Source organism: Leopardus geoffroyi, chromosome B2 (assembly GCF_018350155.1).
Source record: "Leopardus geoffroyi isolate Oge1 chromosome B2, O.geoffroyi_Oge1_pat1.0, whole genome shotgun sequence".
In the NCBI taxonomy this organism is placed as follows: Eukaryota; Metazoa; Chordata; class Mammalia; order Carnivora; family Felidae; genus Leopardus; species Leopardus geoffroyi.
Window position 1 is genome coordinate 123,398,275 of NC_059332.1, and position 20,391 is coordinate 123,418,665.

General features: G+C 38.8%; 1 protein-coding gene across 2 annotated transcripts in view; it reads right to left on the reverse strand.

Annotated features, from left to right (window-relative positions):
* MAP3K5 (mitogen-activated protein kinase kinase kinase 5) overlaps positions 1 to 20,391 on the reverse strand; it is a 206,725-nt gene that overhangs the window by 50,446 nt on the left and 135,888 nt on the right. For both annotated transcript variants that reach the window (XM_045499747.1, XM_045499746.1), the window contains exons 13-14: positions 18,904 to 18,999; positions 15,914 to 15,995 (exon numbers count right to left, since the gene is read on the reverse strand). In XM_045499747.1, coding sequence (XP_045355703.1) covers positions 15,914 to 15,995; positions 18,904 to 18,999 — 178 coding nt within the window. The remainder of the gene's footprint in view (positions 1 to 15,913; positions 15,996 to 18,903; positions 19,000 to 20,391) is intronic.

Genomic DNA, 20,391 nt, shown 5'->3' on the forward strand with positions numbered 1-20,391 from the left:
CTTATTCTCCTTTATCTATTTAACCCTTTCCTGATCCACATCCCCTCTGGCAACCACCAGTTTGTTCTCTAGGGTTTTTGGTCATCTCTTTTTTTCTTTGTTTGCTTCGTTTCTCAAATTCCACATATGAGTCAAATCAGATAGGTACTTGTTTTTCTCTGACTGACTTCACTTAGCATTATGTGCTCTAAATCCATCCATGTTGTTGCAAATGGCAAGATTTCATTCTTTTTTATGGCTGAGTAATATTCCATTATAATAGATATCATCTATCAATGGACATGTGGGTTACTGCCATATTTGGGTATTTTAAGTAATACTGCAATAAACACAGGGGTGCATGTATCTTTTTGAATTAGTGTTTTCATTTTCTTTGGGTAAATATCCAGTAGTGCAATTACTGGATAATACAGTAATTACATTTTTAATTTTTTTGAGAAACCGCTGTTTTCCACAGTGATTCCACCTGTTTGTATTCGTACCAAAGAGTACACAAGGATTCCTTTGTCTTCACATCTTCACCAACACTAGTTAGTTCTTGTGTTTTTGATTTTAGCCATTCTGACAGGTATGAAGTGATATTTCATTGTAGTTTTGATTTGCATTTCCCCAATGATGAGTGATGGTGAGCATCTTTTTCACCATCTGGATATATTTTTTGGAGAAGTACCTGTTCAGGTCCTCTGTCCATTTTTTAAATTGGATTATTTGTGGTTTTTTGGTGTTGAGTTGTGTAAGTTCTTCATATATTTTGGATATTAACTACTTATCAGATATATTATTTAAAAATTTCTTCTATACAGTATGTTGCCTTTTTGTTTTGTTTTGCTGATGGTTTCCTTTGCTGTGCAAAAGCTTTTTATTTTGGTGTAGTCTCAACAGTTTGCTTTTGCTTTTGTTTCCTTTGCCAGAAAAGACATATTGAGAAAAGTGTTGCTATGGTTGATGAGAAAAAATTACTGCCTATGTTTTCTTCTAGGAGTTTTATAGTTTCAGATCTCACACTTAGGTCTATAATCTATTTTGAGTTTATTTTTTGTGTATGGTGTGAGAAAAGGGTCCAGTTTTCCCAGCACCATTTGTTAAACACATTATCTTCTCCCCATTGTATATTCTTGCCTCCTTAGTCTCAGATTGACCATATAAGCAGGGGTTAATTCTGGGCTCTTTATTGTGTTCCAATAATCTATGTGTTTATTTTTGTGCCAGTACACTACTGTTTTGATTATAGTTTTACAGTGTATCTTGAAACCTGGGATTGTGATACATCCAGTTTTGTTCTTTTCTAAGATTGCTTTGGTTATTTGGGGCCTTTATATATTTTAATATTATTTGTTCTAATTCTGTAAAAAATGTTGTTGGTATAGGGATGCCTGGGTGGCTCAGTTGGTTAAGTGTCCAGCTCTTGATTTCGGCTCAGGTCACGATCTCACGGTTTGTGAGTTAGAGGCCCACATAGGGCTCTGCACCAGCAGTGTGGAGCCTGCTTGGGATTCTCTATCTTCCTCTCTCTGCACCTCCCTGGCTCATGTGCTCTCTCTCTTTCTGTCTCAAAATAAATAAATAAAACTGAAAAAAAAATTCTTTTAAATGTTGGTATTAATAGGAATTGCATTAAATCTGTAGATTGCTTTGGGTAGTATGGACGTCTTAACGATATTGGTTCTGCCAATCCATGAGCAGAGCATATCTTTCCATTTGTTTGTGTGATCTTTAATTTCTTTCATCAGTGCTTTATAGTTCATGGAGTACAGGTTTTTCAACTCCTTGGTTATATTTATTCCTAGGTATTTTATTCTTTTTGATGAAATTGTAAATGCAATTGTTTTCTTAATTTCTCCTTCTGCTACTTCATTATTAGTGTATAGAAATGCAGCAGATTTGTGTATATTAATTTTGTATCTTGCAACTTTACTGAATTCATTTATCAGTTGTAGTTTTTGTTTGTTTGTTTTGTTTTGTTTTTTGGTAGTCTTTAGGGTTTTCTATATATAATATCATGACATATACAAATAGTGAAAGTTTTACTTCTTCCTTCCCAATTTGGATGCCTTTTATTTCTTTATGTTGTCTGATTGCTGTGGCTAGGACTTTAGTACTATGCTAAATGAAAGTGGTGAGAGTAGACATCCTTGTCTTATTCCTGACCTTAAGGGAAAAGCTTTCAGTTTTCATCATTGAGTATGATGTTAGCTGTGGGTTTTTCATATATGGCCTTATTATGTTGAAGTATGTTCCCTCTAAACCTACTTTGTTGAGGGTTTTTATCATGAACGGATGCTGCACTTTTGTCAGATGTTTTTTCTGCATTCATTGAAATGGTCAAATGGCTTTTATCCTTCCTCTAGTCGATGTGATGTATCATATTGAACGATTTTTTTTAATGTATTGTTGGATTTGGCTTGCTAATATTTTGTTGAGGATTCTTGCATCTATTTTATTTATTTTTTTTGATGAGTCTGGCTAAAGGCTTATGAATTTTGTTGATCTTTCCAAAGAACCAGCTCCTGGTTTCACTGATTTGTTCTATTGTATTTTTTAGTCTCTGTCTCATTTATTTCTTCTCCAATCTTTATTATTTCTTCCTTCTACTGGCTTTGGGTTTTTTTTTTCTAGTTCCTTTAAGTGTAAGGTGAGGTTGTTTATTTGAGATATTGCTTCTTGAGGTAGGCCTGTATGGCTATATAATTTTTCCTCTCGGAATAGATTTTGCCACATCCCAAAGATTTTGGACTGTTGTATTTTCATTTTCATTTGTCTCCGTGTATTTTTTAATTTCCTCTTTGATTTGTTTATTGACCCATTCATTGTTTACTGGCATGTTATTTGGCAACCATGTGTTTGTATTCTTTTCCAGATTTTTTTCTTGTGCTTGATTTCTAGTTTCATACCATTGTGGTCAGAAAAGATGCATGATAGGATTCCAGTCTTTTTGAATTTATTGAGACTTGTTTTGAGGCCTAAGGTGATCTATTCTGGAGAATGTTCTATGTGCACTTCAAAAAAATATGTATTCTACTTTTGGGGGATGGAATGTTCTAAATATATATACATATTTATACCTATACCTATACCTATACATATACCTAAATATATGTTAGGTCCATTTGGTCCAATGTCTCATACAAAGCCACTGTTTCCTTGTTGATTTTCTGTCTAGATGATCGATATATCCATTGAAGTAAGTGGGATGTTAAAGTCCCCCACTGTTATTGTATTACTGTCGATTTCTTCCTTTATGTCTGTTAATAGTTGCTTTATGTATTTAGGTGCTTCAGTGTTGGGTGCATAAATATTTATAATTTTATATCCTCTTGTTGGATTGTTCCCTTTATCATTATGTAGTGTCCTTATTTGTCTCTTGTTACCGTCTTTGTTTTAGTCTATTTAGTCTGATAGAAGTACTGCTACTCCAGCTTTCTTTTTGCTCCAATCTGCATAGTAAATATTTTTCTATTCCCTCATTTTCAATCTCCAGGTGTCTTTAGGTCTGAAGTGAGTTTCTGGTAGGCAACATATAAATGGGCCTTGCTTTTTTTATCCATCCAGTCACTGTCTTGATTGGAGCATTTAATCCGTTTACATTCAAAATAATTATTCAGGTATGTACTTGTTGCCATTTTAATACTTGTTTTATGTTTGTTTTTGTCGTTCTCTGTTCCTTTTTTTCTTTTGTTCTCTTCCCCTGTAGTTTGATGGCTTTCTTTAGTGACATGCTTGGATTCCTTTCTCTTTCGTGTTTGTGTACCTATTGCAGGTTTTTGATTTGTGGTTACCATTAGGTTCATATATAACATCTCATGTATATAGCAGTCTATAATATCCAAGATAATAGAAAGTGGGTTCTGGTGTTGGCAATATGGTGGGCTTGGCATCTGGCAAACTTCCTGCTAAAAACACTTACATAAAAAAAAAGAGTAGACATACTTTTAAATGCCTAGCAGTGCTTAGAGAAAAGTAAAGAAGACTGCCAGGAGCTAGAAATAAAGAGAAAAAGAACCACTTGAGGAGTAATCACAACTGATGTCCTTATAGCCCAAGGGGGGAGGGATGAGGGCTGGGCTTTCAGTTTAATTAATCTTGGCCAGGGGTTGGCAAATGCTTTCTCTGAAGCATCAGAGATTGAATACTTTTAAGATTTATGGGCCATATGACCTCTGTGGCAACTACTCAACTCTACCATTGTAGCATGAAAACGGCTCAGTCAATATTTAAACAGAGGGGCATGGTTGCGTTCCAATAAAACTTCATTTACCAAGGGTACTGGCAGGATGGATTTGGCCTTTGGGCTATAGTTTGTCAACCCCTTATCTGATTCTGTGGTCTTAATGCCCATGAGAGGATCGGAAATGGGACCTTGTGTCTATACCAGGGGAAGAGCTAGTATACCCCAAATCAGGGCCCACGAAGGACTATAATTTGATGAACAGGTAGATTAGAAAAAAGCCCATTACACTGGGAAGCCAAAATAAAGCTCATCTGTCTTAGACTGAGTTTTGGGTAGACAAAAACAAGCCTCCTCTGAATACTTTCAACCACAGGCTGATCCTCGTGCTGGTTTAATTCAAATTTACACCTATCATGATACCCATAACTGGTCTTGAGCTTGGGACATCCCTGGAGTGCTAATAGAAACAAAGCAAAAATATTTTAAAGGAGATTCCCTTAATATGGGCTATTTAGGATTCTCACTGATAGTATGTCATTGAAATTGAGCTCACATCCCAAAATTTTAAAATATATAAAGAAATAATTCACCACCAGTGAGTCAGCTGATTTGACAACTATCGATCTCCCCAAACCTCCTAAAGTAAAAGAAACAAAAACTTTAAAATAAGTACAGGGGTGCCTGGGTGGCTCAGTGGTTAAGCGTCTGACTTCAGCTCCGGTCAGGAGCTCATGGTTCGTGAGTTTGAGCCCCACTTTGGGTTCTGTGCTGACAGCTCAAAGTCTGGAGCCTGCTTTGGATTCTGTGTGTGTGTGTCTCTCTCTCTCTGTCTGCCCCCGCTCGCATTCTGTCCCTCTCCCTCTCAAAAATAAATAAATGTTTAAAAAAATTTAAATAAGTACATTTAACATAAAGATATAAAATAGGAAATCAAAAAGCATGAGAAAAGGAGATAATACATTCTAAAAAAGGCCGGGCAGATCTGAGACAGAATCAAACATAACTTCCAAAAATTGAGCCCTTACTAGGAAAAATAAAAATAAATTCACATGCAGATATGGTATAGGGAAATTACAAAATGAAAAGTAAACAGAGGTCATAAAGCAGAGATAAAAAGGACAAATTACCTACAAAGGTGGTAATCAGATCACTCTGCAAACTCTCTAGGGTACATACACTTGACTTGAGGGACTTCTGCCAAGGAGGATGAGGAAAATACGGTTTTGTCATTACTAGCTTCGGTTTATTTATTTCCAAGAGGTTTCCAAGCATTGACAGAAGGCAATTAGCTGAATTCTCTCGGGGAAAACTATGCCTAATATCACGCCATGACTGGGTGAGCACTGACCTCCCCATCACGAACTCTTCTCTGGAAGGGAGGCGTCTTACTTTCCCATTGGCATCATTGTACATGATCACAATGTATACATACCAATGTATATAAAAGAATACTCCCGTTGTAGATGTCTAATGTAAGACTGAAGACTGTCCTAGTCCAGAGCAGAAGATCAGGCATGTTTTCAGGATGAGGGAATAGGGGGAAGGAATCTTTTAGCGATTTCCTCTAACTGGAAGATGAAACCGGGCTCCAGCAAAGAGGCAGTAAAAATAGTAAAAAAAAGAAAAAAAAAAATTCCACCAGATAGATCCTAAGTCTCCGCACCCAATTCCTGTGGCCCAGACTTCCATCATACTGTGCCACACATGCTGGAAATCTACCAGCCAGGACCCAGGCCAGCAGGAGGCAGGGCAGGGACTATCACCAAAGTAGCTCATCTTTGCTAGTGTGCCCTAGAAAGGGCATAGAAACCTATACACTGAACTTAGTACTACCACCACATTATTATAATGCTTTATAATTTTTAAAAAACTTTTTTAATGTTTATTCATTTTTAAGAGAGAGAGAGACAGAGAGTGAGTGGGAGAGGGGCAGAAAGAGAGGAGACACTGAATCTGAGAGAGGGAGAATCTGAAGCAGGCTCCAGGCTCCGAGTTGTCAGCACAGAGCCCGATGCAGGGCTTGAACCCACTAACCATGAGATCATGACCCAAGCTGAAGTCAGATGCTCAACTGACTGAGCCAACCAGGTGCCCCTAGAATTTTTTTAATAAAGTTTATTTATTTATTTTTAGTAAGAGAGAGAGAGAGAGAGAGAGAGAGAGAGAGAGGGAAAATACATGTAGGAGGGGCAGAGAGAAAAGGAGACAGAGAATCTTAAGCAGGCACCACACTGTCAGTGCAGAGCCTGGCCTGGTGGGGCTTGAACTCACAAACTGTAAGATCATGACCTGAGCCAAAATCAGGAATCAGATGCTTAACCCACTGAGTCACCCAGGCGCCCCATATAATGCTTTGTAATTTAAAAGAAAAAAAACAACTGCCAATAACCTATCTCATTGGAGAGTCATAATAAGCCTGTGTCATAGCAGGAAAGGTCTATGATTAGCTTCAATTTACAAATGCTCAGAAATATCTTTCCTAGTGAAAACGAGTTGTGGTTCAAACCCAACTCACAATTCCTGATTCAGTATTCTTACCACTACCAATGTTGTACGGATGTTCTTACTTCTGTTTCCAAACACCATTTCTATAAATGTAGTCCAGTATATCATCAAGATGCACTGAACATCCATTCTCTTCTTCAGGTATCTGGTAGACATCTGGGGGCCACCTTAGACTTCATTCTTTTCTTTCCCTTACTCCCCATATCAAACTGATTGCCAAATGCTGTTAGGTAGACCTGCTCTTGCCTTAAATCAGGCCCTCCTTGCTTTTCTTCTGTACTAATTCTACAGACTCTTACCTGGCCTTCCTGTCCCCTCCTCTCTTGTTGCCTTGTTCCTTGATCCATTCTCCACTAAGTTGACAGTGAACTTCCCAAAGTCCAAAGTTCCAGGGTGAGCTGTCCATGTTTGTATCACTGCCTTTGCTTTATTGGTTTCTCGTCACTTTCAGAATCAAAGCCCAACTCCTTAGCACAGCAGAAATGCCCTTCAGGTTCTTACTGCTGCCTCCGTGGCCCACCTTCTCGCTTGTCAATCTCCTCCAAAAACTCAGTGAAGCTCCCAAGATCTTTGTGCCTTTACCCATGCTGTGTTTTCTACCTGGGTAATTGTGCCTCAGCTTTCAAAACCAAGCTCTAGGAAGCTTTCCCGAACTGTCCATCTGACCCTCGAAAGCTGGGTTACTTTCTGGTCCGATGTGCTCCCAAGCCTTTCTGCCCTCATTCATACTTTTGTAACTCTTCCTTCTCTTACTCAATCTGTATCTCAGTCTGGACTCTGAGCTTTTCGAGAGCTGGGATTTATCTTTAATTGCTCTATCCCCATATCTAGTTTGTAGGAGATGTTCAGTAATTATTTAATTGAGTAATCAAGCTATAGACAATTTGATGAGAACCCTTTTTTGTTTGCTTGTTTGTTTTTATAAACCAGGTGCCAAAACAAAACATTGAAAGTTGGTATCAGTTTATTTTTGGTTGAAGGGAGTTGGGCCACAGGGATATATATATAGTGTGTGTGTGACGAAGAATATATAAGTCCGCGTGAGGCCGCTCAAGTTTTAGTTTTCCTCTGGATTTAAAGCATCAAAAGACTATTCTTTTTTAAAAGACTATGTATTAGGTATGGCAGTTGATTTCCTGTTGAACAAAGTGGTCATAGTAAAAGAAAAAGAGGACTTTAATAAGGCCAAAGTGACTGAAAACCATTCCAGTGAGTAACTGCTTGCTTGGTTTTTAAATCTCTTCTTTCTATTCTTATCGTGCTGAGATATAAACTGAAAAGGCAGGTTTGAAGAGACTGGGCTGGCCTATAAGGACAGAGAATCATCTATGTGATAGCCAAAAAAACTAGAAGGGCTGGGCTACAGGCCAAGGGAAAACAAGGTGTATTAAATTAGAAATATGGGAAAAGTTAGGGGTGGAGGAAAGAGTGATTTGAAAGATAAAAGGTAAGATTACACTGCTTATGTAGTTTGCATTCTATTTCTAGGCAATAGGCAATAGGAATTTGGTTGTTGCTAAGGGAAACAATTGCATTTCAAAGCAGTGACGGGAATACTTCTAGAAGCATCCCTCTATTGTTGCCTGCCCAGAGCAATCTAAGCCTGGCATTGAAAAGGGAATCAGTGGAGGAAGACAATACTGACAAGGCCAAACAATGAAGTGGTGATTCACTTACTTTTCACGCTGTCAAGGGACCCACAGTAAAGCCACCACCTTCTGAAAGGCCATGCACTTCCCTCTGGTGCTTAATTACATGAGGTGAGTGGTCACCTCATTTAAATGTCAAACACATTTGGGGCACCTGGGTGGCTTAGTGGTTGGGCAACCGACTTCAGCTCAGGTCATGATCTCACAATTCGTGAATTCGAGCCCCGCATTGGGCTCTGTGCTGACAGCTCGGAGCCTGGAGCCTGCTTCGGATTCTGTGTCTCCCTCTCTCTCTCTGCCTCTCCCCCACTCGCACTCTGTCTCTCAGAAATGAATAAACGTTAAAAAAAATTTTTTTTAAATGTCAAACACATTAATAACTATTAATGACACGAATAAAATGCTAAAAATGCTGTAGGTACAAATATCTAGTTTTATAGCCCTCTTCTCCCTCTGGCCTTTACTCACATATTACCTTCTCAATAAGCCATCCCTGGCGTATCGGTTTAAACTTGCTTGCTCCGTTATGCTGGAACTTCCTGAATCCTTCCCCGCTTAATGTTTCTCCTTAATACGGATTATTATCAAACATGCTATGTATTTTACTTATTTATGCTGTTCATTCTTGGTCTTTCACTAGAACGTAAGTTTAGCGAGGGTAGGGATTTGTCTCAATTGTTCCCTCTGCTGTATCCCTCACATCTAGAATAATGTCTACCACTACCAGATGTCCAGTAACTATTAGTTGAGTGAACTGAATTTGTACCCGTCAATGTAGCAGAAAGATGATTCCAGGAATGCCTGGGTGGTTCAGTCGGTTAAGCGTCTAACTTCAGCTCAGGCCATGATCTCGCAATTCGTGAGCTTGAGCCCTGCGTCGGGATCTGCACTGGTGGTATGGAGGCTGCTTGGGATTCTCTCTCTTCCTCTCTCTCTTTGCCCCTTCCCCACTTGTGCTCTCTCTCTCTCTCAAGATAAATACCGAAGCTTTAAAAAAAAGATTATTTTAAGCTGAAAACATCCGACTAAAACTTCATTAAAAACCTTATCCAAACTTCTTTTGCTGACTTAAGCAGAGCATCCTGAAAATATAGCTGCCAATATCCTCTCTCTGGTTTAGGACCATTGGTACCTGGATGAGAGATTACAGAAACAAAACCTTGCCAAAACTTTCTGTACCTTCCACTTTTTTTGTCATTAGCTTCCCACATTGTGCTTTTCCTTCAAGTCCTATCAAGGACTTTTCTTAGTAGGATAAACCAACTTAACTCTAGGTAGTCGGAAGCCACTTTGCATGCTCCCTGTACATGAATAAGTGTTGTCTTTCCTCTTGTTAAACTGTCTTTTGTCAGTTAATTTGCAGGCCCCTAATCACTGAACCTAAGTTGGTAGAGGAAAAAGTTGTTATTTCCTACCAATAGGTGAATGAATACCAAATTGATATTCATTATCATACAACAGCGTGAGTGAAATGTTTTCTCAGTGTAGTAAATATGGGTGTTGAGCTTCAGATATGCACAAAAATAGAAACAAAGGGGTGCCTGGGTGGCTTAGTCAGTTAAACATCTGACTCTTGAGTTTCGACTCAGGTCATGATCTCCTGGTTCATGCGACTGAGCCCTGCACTGGGCTCTACACTGACAGCATGGGGTCTGCTTGGGATTCTCTTTCTCCCCCCTCTCTCTGCCCCACCGCCCCATGTGTGTGCACTCTCTCTCTCCCTCTCAAAATACATAAGTAAACTTAAAAATATAGGATGTTAAAGAAGAACCAATGTGATACCTAATGATTCCAAATTGATTTAAATGAATTCTAAACCATAATTCACTGTTAATGTTTGTGAAAGAAATCATCAGAAAAGGAAATGGTAAGGTTTTTTATCATTCTGCAGATGTTTAAGTCAAAGGAAAATGTTCTTTTTATCCTGCTTGTCTCCACTTCACCCAACAAGGGGCCAACTTTCTCTTTATGCACATTGAAAAGTAGGTATAAACAGGTTCACAGGGCCACGTGCTCTGATTACCTCAGGTTTAGGTCAGTCATATGCCCACTTTGAGAAAACAGTGAGGTACAAATGAATGTAAGAAAAAGAGGGCAGAGAGGAAAAGGGAGGGATGGAGGGAGGGAAAGAGAAAGAGAATGGGGTTACGGAGAGATAGAATGTATGTATGTGTTTGGGGGAGGAGTGAGGAGGGAGACATAACACATTTTGTATTGGGGTCCAAAAGGACCTCAGTAATTTGTATCTGGTGTTTTCTGCCAGGAAATAAAAAGAGAAAGAGATGAAAAGAGAATGAGTCAATAATGCCTGGTTTATGACATGCAGCTTGATTATGGTGTTCATTCTTTCACTGACTCAACACTGATGGAACCACTTTCAAGCCAACATCACAGCACCTACTCCGTCCCTTCCAATCCATAGCCCTCTCCCCACAGCATGAAATATTTTTAAACAATACCGGCATTATCACACCCTGCCTTCAAACCCTTCCACGCTTCTGATCTGACTGAACTACTTCTGCTTGGATGCCTCATACCATGTGAGAGTATGTGATTAAAAAGGAAACAGAGCCACAGCCCTGCCCTGGGATGTTCACAGTCTGGTGCAGGCTCTCAAATTACAATGCTGTAAGAAGAGCTAGGGCAGGGGAGTGGGCAGAAATGCTAGGAGAGCAGAGAGAAGGGAGAGGTGGTGTTGAGAAAAATGATTCAAAGAAAAACATGACACTTGACTTGCATCTCAAAAAAATTAGGATGTAGTCACCAGGTCAGACAGAAAAGAAAAAGCATGTGGAGTTGGGTGTCTGCAGGTCAAACCTAGGGGCAGGAAAGCTTGGCCTTCCAGAAAACGGAAAAGAGTTCGGCAATCCCAGCCCACAGGGCAGAAAGGAAAGGCCGACTTACAGCCAGAGGGTTGAGAACATGGGATCTGTGGTAACCTTGTTCTACCAAGAGTAGCATCAAAGGTTTTTCATGAGGGGAGTCACAGGATTAAATCAGGTGAGAGATCTCTCTGATGATGACAGAGATGCATATTGATGGCAGGAGAGAGATGAGGCCACAGGAGAGGTGGTGAAGACCTGACATGGGGGAATGACAGAGACGATGAGGTAAAGGGGCTGGAGGGGTGACCTGGTGTGAAGACGAAGAGAGGCAGAGCAGAGGTTTCTCCCAGGGGGCTGCCTTGGGTTACGGGGTAGATGCCCTTGCTGTTGGTGGAAATATGGAAGGCTCAGAGAACAAAAGTAAGGATTACAGCTGATAAGTGTTAGAACTCTTATGGGTAACTGCAATCAATTGTTCAATGATTTCAATATAAACTTACCGATTAAACTATTTAAGAAATGGATTCATTGCCTGTCCCTATCAAAATACATCCTAGAGTCGAACGACATGGACTTGAATAGAAAGAAGCTGTTTCTCTTTCTGTTTAAAGCAGAAAAGCCCTCTGAGAGTGGTACTGACCTATATTTGAAACTACCTTGAACAGTTTGTACTAATCTTGAAAAAATATACAAATTTGAGCTAGGAAAGAATATTTAAGATATTCTTTGTCCATTCTCACTTGAGGAATGAAATTATCTTAGCCCAGCCAAGAGCATGAGTTTTGTCCAGAGTTATAAAATTGGCTGTTAGCAAAATTAGAACTAGAATCCAAGGCTCCAGACACCAGCTCAGGGGTTATAGCAGAGTCAAGTTTAATCAGTTGGAGAAGGGGACTGACCATGACCTGAAAGAGGCTGAATCCCTCCCACAATTGTACTGCCTCAAAGAAACCTCACCATTCAAATAAAAAAGAAAAGCAGATCTTAATATAGGCTTCGGATAAGAACATCCAGAAGTCTAGGGATTAGCTTCAAATTTGTGGTTTATAGGACCACTTTGATAATGTTTGCCAATACTGACAATACACTAAGTGAAGTTAAAACCACTAAATGCATTAAAACCAATATTAAAAAATTAATTATTCATTTTTTAAAATTTAAATCCAAGTTAGTTATTCCATAGTATAATAATGATTTCAGGAATAGAATTTAGTGGTTCATCACTTACATAAAACACCCAGTGCTCATCCCAACAAGTGTCCTCCTTAATGCCCATCACCTATTTAGCTCATCCCTCCAATCCCCTGCACTCCAGCAACCCTCAGTTTGTTCCCTGTATTTAAGAGTCTCTTATGGTTTGCCTCCCTCTCTGCTTCTATCTTATTTTTGCTTCCCTTCCCCTATGTTCATCTGTTTTGTTTCTTAAATTCCACATATGAGTGAATATCTAAGAAATATAATCATGAAGTTATCATAAATTATGCAAAAATACAAGTTCAGGCTATTTAATAACTCCTATTATAAAGGTGCTCTGGCTACAAAGGGACATTCAATGAGAGAAAGAGTGAAGAGGGATAGATATCACCATGTGTGGAGCCCAGAGCATCATCACAATCTCTGTTCATTTCTATTGTGTCCACAGAACACCCTCCCCCCAACACACACATGTCAACAATGTCTGTACTTGGGGTTTAATGGCAAACTAGCCCAAACACTTAAAACAAGTATGCTTGATTCACTATATATATATATATATATATATATATATATATATATATATGCGCTATACAGTCCACTGGGAATACTGTAGAAGGCATTCTCTGTCATGGATTTTAAATTATTCTGATAGAATGCAAAGGACAGAGTGTAAAACTGTTTTTCTAACATTAAAAGAATAGCATCCCTGTACTTACCTGAGAAGAGTGAGTCAGAAGCACTTTGATGAATCAGGAATACTGTACAAGCTGTTGTGAGTGTGTGTGTGTGTGTGTGTGTGTGTGTGTGTATGTGAGGTCAGCACAGCTAAAACCCTCAGGCTATTCCTAGGAAGAAGCCTGAGCATTTATTTCCCTTCTGATTTGTTTGGTGAGTATTTTCAGTGCTCGCAGTAGGATTGTCTGACTGGGAAGGGCCCCTCACACAGCCACCCTATTTATTACTGTGTCCAGTTCAAAGGATCTTGATTCCGTATCTTCTTGACAGCTCTTTAAAAAGTGATCTACCTACTTTTTTTTTTTTTACATTGTAGGAAACTGAGTCTTACAAAAATCAGCTGGCAATGTTCATCACAAATTCTAAGGCAATTAGAACTGCTTTGTGCTATGCATATGGTAAAAGTGGCTCCCGGAGAAGAGTCTCTAGACTGTTGATTCAATCAATTAAGAAGACCAAGTTGTGACATATGGCTACCACAGCCTGGCTATGCTATGTGTATTTCTGGTAAGATTTAGTTCCTCAAAGAAGGGTATAAAGTAAAGGACAGCTATCACTGGTTGAACAAAAGCCAGCCTTTTTATGACACTGCAGAGGAACTTTATGGATTTTCCAGTCCACTCACGTCATCATTTTGTATTTACTAATGGATGTGTTTCATTTTCATTGTCTTTGTTCCCTTTTACCTTGGTAGTTGCTATGTATCAAGTGACTAAATTTAAACCAAGTAAAAACAGAGATAATGAGGTATAGTAAAAGAGCACTGATGTAGGAGCCTAGAGATCTAGTTTCTAACATAATACTGAAATAAGAAAATACAAAATTGTGGGATACAGGTGTGCTGTTTCAAAGGGACACATGCACCCCCATGTTTATAGCAGCACTATCAACAACAGCCAACGTATGGAAAGAGCCCAAATGTCCATTGACGGATGAATGGATAAAGAAGATGTGGTGTGTGTGTGTGTGTGTGTGTGTGTGTGTATATATATATATATATATATATATACACACACATACATACAATGGAGTATTACTCGACAATCAAAAAGAATGAAATCTTGCCATTTGCAACTACGTGGATGGAACTGGAGGGTATTATGCTAAGTGAAATTAGTCAGTCAGAGAAAGACAAAAATCACATGGCTTCACTCATATGAAGACTTTAAGAGACAAAACAGATGAACATAAGGGAAGGGAAACAAAAATAATATAAAAACAGGGAGGGGGATAAAACAGAAGAGACTCATAAATATGGAGAACAAACTGAGGGTTACTGGAGGGGTTGTGGGAGGGGGGGTGGGCTAAATGGGTAAGGAGCATTAAGGAATCTACTCCTGAAATCATTGTTTCACTATATGCTAACTAATTAGGATGTAAATTTTAAAAAATAAAAAATAAAATTAAAAAAAAAGAAAATACAAAATTGTAAAATGTAAAACATGTACAAAAAATTAAAAAAAAAACATTACTTAAATAGACAACAAGCTAATGCACTGGGAAACATTTTTTTTTTCCAAATTAGGTCTATCATCCTTTTATAACTTTAATGAACGAGCCTCAGGCTTACTTACATTAGGCTTACTTACATACTTACTTACAAACATCAAAGCTATACAACTGCTAGGTAATTATAGAACTTAACTCTAGACAGAGTTAACACTTGGTTATTATATTTAAATTTTCTTTCAACTTCTACCCTACTGCTTCAATGTTTTTATAAAAATTCTAGTATGTGGGATGACATTATCAAAGTGATCTGGTAAATAAGTATTCCAGTCAGGCTGGTGCTATAGTTTCTTCTATTTCACTTTAACATTAGAAATGTAGAGGAGGCTGGGTGGCTAAGTCGCTCAAGCCTCCAAATCTTGATTTCAGCTTAGGTCATGATCTCAGGGTTCATGGGTTCAAGCCCCATGTCAGGCCCAGTGCTGACAGCATAAAGCCTGCTTGGGATTCTCTCTTTCTCTCTGTCCATTCCCTGCTGGCTCTCTCTCTCTCTCAAAAATAAATAAATAAAATAAAATAAAAGAAACATAAGTTTTAGTATTACTTGGGTTAAGAATTTTGTTCCGAGTCCAACACCGAGAGGAGCCTGGAGAAGAAGGTGGTCTACTGTCAGGCCTGGAGGAATGTCCACTTTCTGAAGGTGCTCAGCACTCCTGGGACACTCCAGCACTGGGCCTCACAGTGAGGAAGGCTCTTTACCACAGAGTAACCATGACAGAGAAAATGGACATGATCTAGAACAGGTGTCTACAGTGTCCTGTGTCCATGAGGCAGAAGTCAGAGAACTGCCTTTAGAGGAATGGCAGGCATTACAGGTAATTTGTACTACCCTCCTCTCTTTATTCTGTTAATCTGTAGTTGTTCCAGGTCCTCTGTGCAGTATACAAAGGAGGGCCACAACCAGGTTTGTCACTCAGAATTTTCGCTGAATTGTGCTCGTTTGAGTTGCACGTATTATCAGAGGAGAATAAAAATGTGAGGGCCCTGCAGGCCGTGCATTGAGCATAATCAACCTCCTCACAGATAAAGCATAGTTACTAACAGATAAGCAAAACAAACAAACTCCATATTCCCAGATAAGAGTTCTCCAATGTTTGCTTTTTAGCTGTTTTTTAACAAGGGGTTCTAGAAGAAGTTGCCTTGAGCATTAAGAGAAAGCTCATAGACTCTCGCTGGGCTCCCCACCTTTCACCACCACTTACGTGTCCCCTCCACGCACAGACACATGCGCGCGCGCACGCTTTCCCCAGTAAGGCTTTAAGTAGTCCATTTTTAAACAGCCGCAGAGAAACTTTGTAAGACGGGCATGAAGCCTAAGTCATTACCTCCAAGGAGTCACCTTCACAATCACCTTCCTCTGTGCTTCTCCCCTTCTCTTCGGTAATGGTGTTCACCATTTCAAAAAACCTACAATGAGAATTGGTATGTGGTCACTCACAATACGTTTGACGTTAAATATAACCCAAGTATGTTCCAGCATGGCTTCGGAGCAAAACATGGGTGCTAAGAGACTTTCTAAAATCAGGCAGTGAACACACTATTGGTATCAGTATGAAAAATGTGATTTTCCAAAAGGGAAAACACAGGTTGGTAGGACTGTCTAGAAATTTCTGACCTAATGCCTCACTTCAAATAATAGTAATGTAATGTATTATAGAATTAGAACAATGAAGCTCGACAAACTCATAGAAATGTTAAGAATGTGGACTTGGATATCAGGCCAAGATTGTATTTGTGTGATTTGGGGTGGGCTCTTCCACCTCTCTGAGCCTCACCTCTTAATTACAAAGTGGGACCTCAGAAGTGTCAAATTAAAGGCTGTTATGAAGATGAGTTGATGTAGTACTTATAAAGTGCTTAGCAGACTTCACTCACTAAATATTAGCTATTATTGTTTTGCTGATGGTAATATTCTTATTTAAAATGGGACTTAACAAAAATACCCATATTCTGGAATAGTGTCTCTAAATTCTGAGGTGACTATTTGTTGTATCAACATTTCATCTGAGATATTGAACCCATTTTGCCTCCATTATCGTAAATGTGGTGTCCCATAAAAACAACCTACAAAACACTGATGTGAATTAGGGCTGGCTGGCTTATAGGTTTGTAAAAGAAGCCACCCCTCTTTTGGTGACATTTTCTTCAGGAGCTCTTCTTGTGAAGTTTTTGTTTTTTTGTTTTTTTCTTGTAGACCATTTCAGAGGCAAGAAAAATAGTTATAGCAAGAAACAGATTAGCCCCTATAATGCTAGCTGTGTCTAGTCTATTCGAAGGAGATGCTAAGGGTTCATAGACTTAAAGCAAGGGAGGTACTATGAACAGGGGCTGATGATCTCACAGGCAGGTCATGCTCTGCACTGCCAACCCAAGAGAAGAGCAGGTTATGTGGGATAAGAAAAGTCTACCTACCACAACTCAGAACCTTTTTATCTCTGTACCTCTTTTTTAAACCATCCACCATCTAACCATCCAACCACCCATCCATCCATCCAATAAGTACTCCATACTTATAGAGTATCTACAAGGATCAAAAACTATTCTGGCCTTTGGAACTGTGACAAGGAACAAAATAGACAAAGCCCATTTGGGAGTTTGGAGTCTATCTCTGGAGTGCGACTCTTCCTTTCTCTCTACACATTTCTTGGCAGTCAATGACAAGAAAAAGAAGTTCCCAAGCGTGATCAGAATAACAGTATGCTCTGATGAAGATTAAACATCCTGATGAGTTAAAGATAAAAGCAAATTCAACCAAGAGGAAGAAGAAAGTTAAAGACCTAAAAAAAATTCTGGCTTTAAAGACAGACTTTTTTTTAAATTTTTTTTAATGTTTATTTATTTTTGAGAGAGACAGAGACAGAATGCGAGTGGCGTAGGGGCAGAGAGAGAGGAAGACACAGAATCCGAAGCAGGCTCTAGGCTCCGAGCTGTCAGCACAGAGCCCGATGCGGGGCTTGAACCCACGAGCTGTGAGATCATGACCTGAGCTGAAGTTGGACGCTCAACCGACTGAGCCACCCAGGCTCCCCAAAAGACAGACTTTAAGATCTGGGGTGAAGACTTCCATCAGCTAGTCACACAGTTTTTCAACATGTACATCTCTAAGCAGAATATAATACAGTGGGATGGGAACACAATGTAATTTTTAGGAGACTAGATTCTAGAGTCACATGTGCTTTTCCAAATCCCAGATTTTACATTTTTTGGCTATATATGGTTTAAGGCTCTCCAAGATGCCATTTTTTTAAAAACTCTTTTCAATGAAGATATTAATATTACCTACCTAAGTTTTTATTTGAAGATTAAAATAGATATTAGGTCCAGAGTAAGTACTCCATAAATCTGAGCTATAATGATCATAGAAACAAATCAGTAGCCTTGAGAATTTAAGTAGAAAAGTAGACTATACATGTGCTAGGAATTATTTCTTATTTCCAAGTCTTTTTACTACATATTTTACAATAATAAAGATAAAACTATAGCCAAGAATTATGGATTAAACAAACATTTTTTCTTGTATCAAGATAAAAATGACTGACTATATACTGTAATCAGTATATTAGTCATTTACAATGGGGTCAAATAGTGATTATTTGAATAAAAAAAGCCCTAAGCAAAATTTTAAGTTCAAGGTGGCTTTTACCTGCACTTTGGTTTAAAAATTGTCACTCACTTTCCTAGATCCCCATCATCAGTCAACTGTGCTCCAAGGGAACATGAAGTCCTTAAGTATTAGCCCAAGGGAAATATACCCAGGGAGGTTCACAGAAACACAGTCCAGTCCAGTCCATGGATTTTTGGATTATCTTTTATTGGTGTATATCATATAACTAGCTCTTAACTTGAGCTGCACCCCCACCAGAAAATCCAACATAATTAGTCAGGGGTAGGGCCCAGGTAGTTTTTTAAGTGCATCAAGTGATTCCACTATGAACTAGGGTTAAGAGCCACTGTTGTAGACAATGGTGAGATTATCCAAAAGAATTCAAGAATGAAAATTTTGGTAATCATATATTGTAATAAGTGAACACTTTAAAAATGTGACATAGTATCAGGCAATTAACTGGTAAGTCTTGGTTAATGTTTTGTCTTTGGAAAAATTAATTATAGCTAAGAGAAAGCTTGATTTATTAAAGAGACTCCCCTCCTCCATTCTCTGATTGTTAAACATACTCCGTAATTATAAGATGTTAGCCTAAATGCAATATTTATATAACCAGATGGCCATGAATTCCTTACATGCTCACTCATTAATTAAAAATAATGATCAGGTAAGAAGAGTATTTTTTACACATAAACAATGACTAATACGTACTTTTTACAATGAAGTTCTGTACAGAAATAGATTTGGAAATCGTCAGAATTATGAAGCACATAAAGAAAACAGCATCGTTCTTCAAATTTAGAAATACTGAAACAAACAAAAAGAATTATTCAGGGAAATAGCTATGCTTCTTGCTTCTATGAATCTGTAATGAAAAATAAGTACATTTTATATCTAATCCCAGTTATGACACCATTGTTGTTTGTAACAGACAGATATAAAGAGCACTTGAAGAAGTGATGTTCCCCAGAGCGTGATACTAAAATTACTTCATAGTCTGAGAATTGTCCTTTTACCTATATCAGCAGACAGGGCTGCTCTGGCATGCCTGAAGGACACCTAAGCTATTTATCCCTCCAGCTTACAGGGGAAAGGCGTCCTGGCTGCCATACCACTACCCTGTGTGATCGGAGGAAAAGTTAAGTATCAACTGGCTGGGTGGGCTCAGTGATTCTGGCGCTATGGCATCTGTAGAACAATGAAATGTTTCCAAAGCTAAGAAGGCAATGTGTGGAGGCAATAAAAGCACCTCATCAGGGTCGAGATTTTAGAGGCGTGAAGAAATGTGAAACAGCACTTGGTTTTGACTCAGCAAGTGATTTTATAGCAACTGAAATAATTCTGAGTTTACCATCAGGCCATGCTATTTTATGCCAAAGGTTAGCAAAATTTTTCTGACATGGGCCAGGGAGTAAATGTTTCAGATTTTGCAGGCCAAACTACTTGGAGCAGCCTTAGACAATACACAAATGAAATGAACATGGCTGGGTTCCAATAAAACTTTACAAAAACGGGCAGCGGGCCATATTTGGCCTGTGGGCTGTAGGTTGCCAATCCCTATTTTATGCCTTTGCATTTGGGATGCACATCATTTTTGACTCTGTAAAGAAATTCTATTCGTCATTCAAGGCCCAGCTTAGATCTTACCCTCTCCCTTCCCTGTGTCTACCTTCAACAGAAAGACTTTCTCTTGCACCTCTGCTCCTTGAACATTTACATCTATCATTGCTCATCTCGTGGTCATCTCAATAGTAGCTCTTGTCATTAGCTGTTAAATGTTATGAGGCTGGGTTGTGACCTCTTTGAGAGTGGGAGTTCATGTTGTGGTCACTGTTGTGTTCTTAGCAGAATAGGACTCAACATTTGACAAACACCTGGTGTCTCAGTAAAATGCCCATTGACTGAGCTGAGCAAATCCTGAGGGGATGCAAGACAAACTGCTGACTTAGTTGGATTTTTCTCTGTAGTTTGTTATCTCTTCATCAAGAAGGAAGCCAAGAGTAGTTAGCTCTCTTTGAAACCATAAACTACAGCTTGAGTTTCTCAACATAGAAACCGGCAACAGCCACACAGAAAGAAGCATTCTACGTATATGCTGTAAGTCACAACAAAGGCGTATGTAGTGATGCCATACTTAAATTTAAAAAAAACGTTCCTGGAAAATAGATACGATAAAATGGAATTTATATTACCATACTT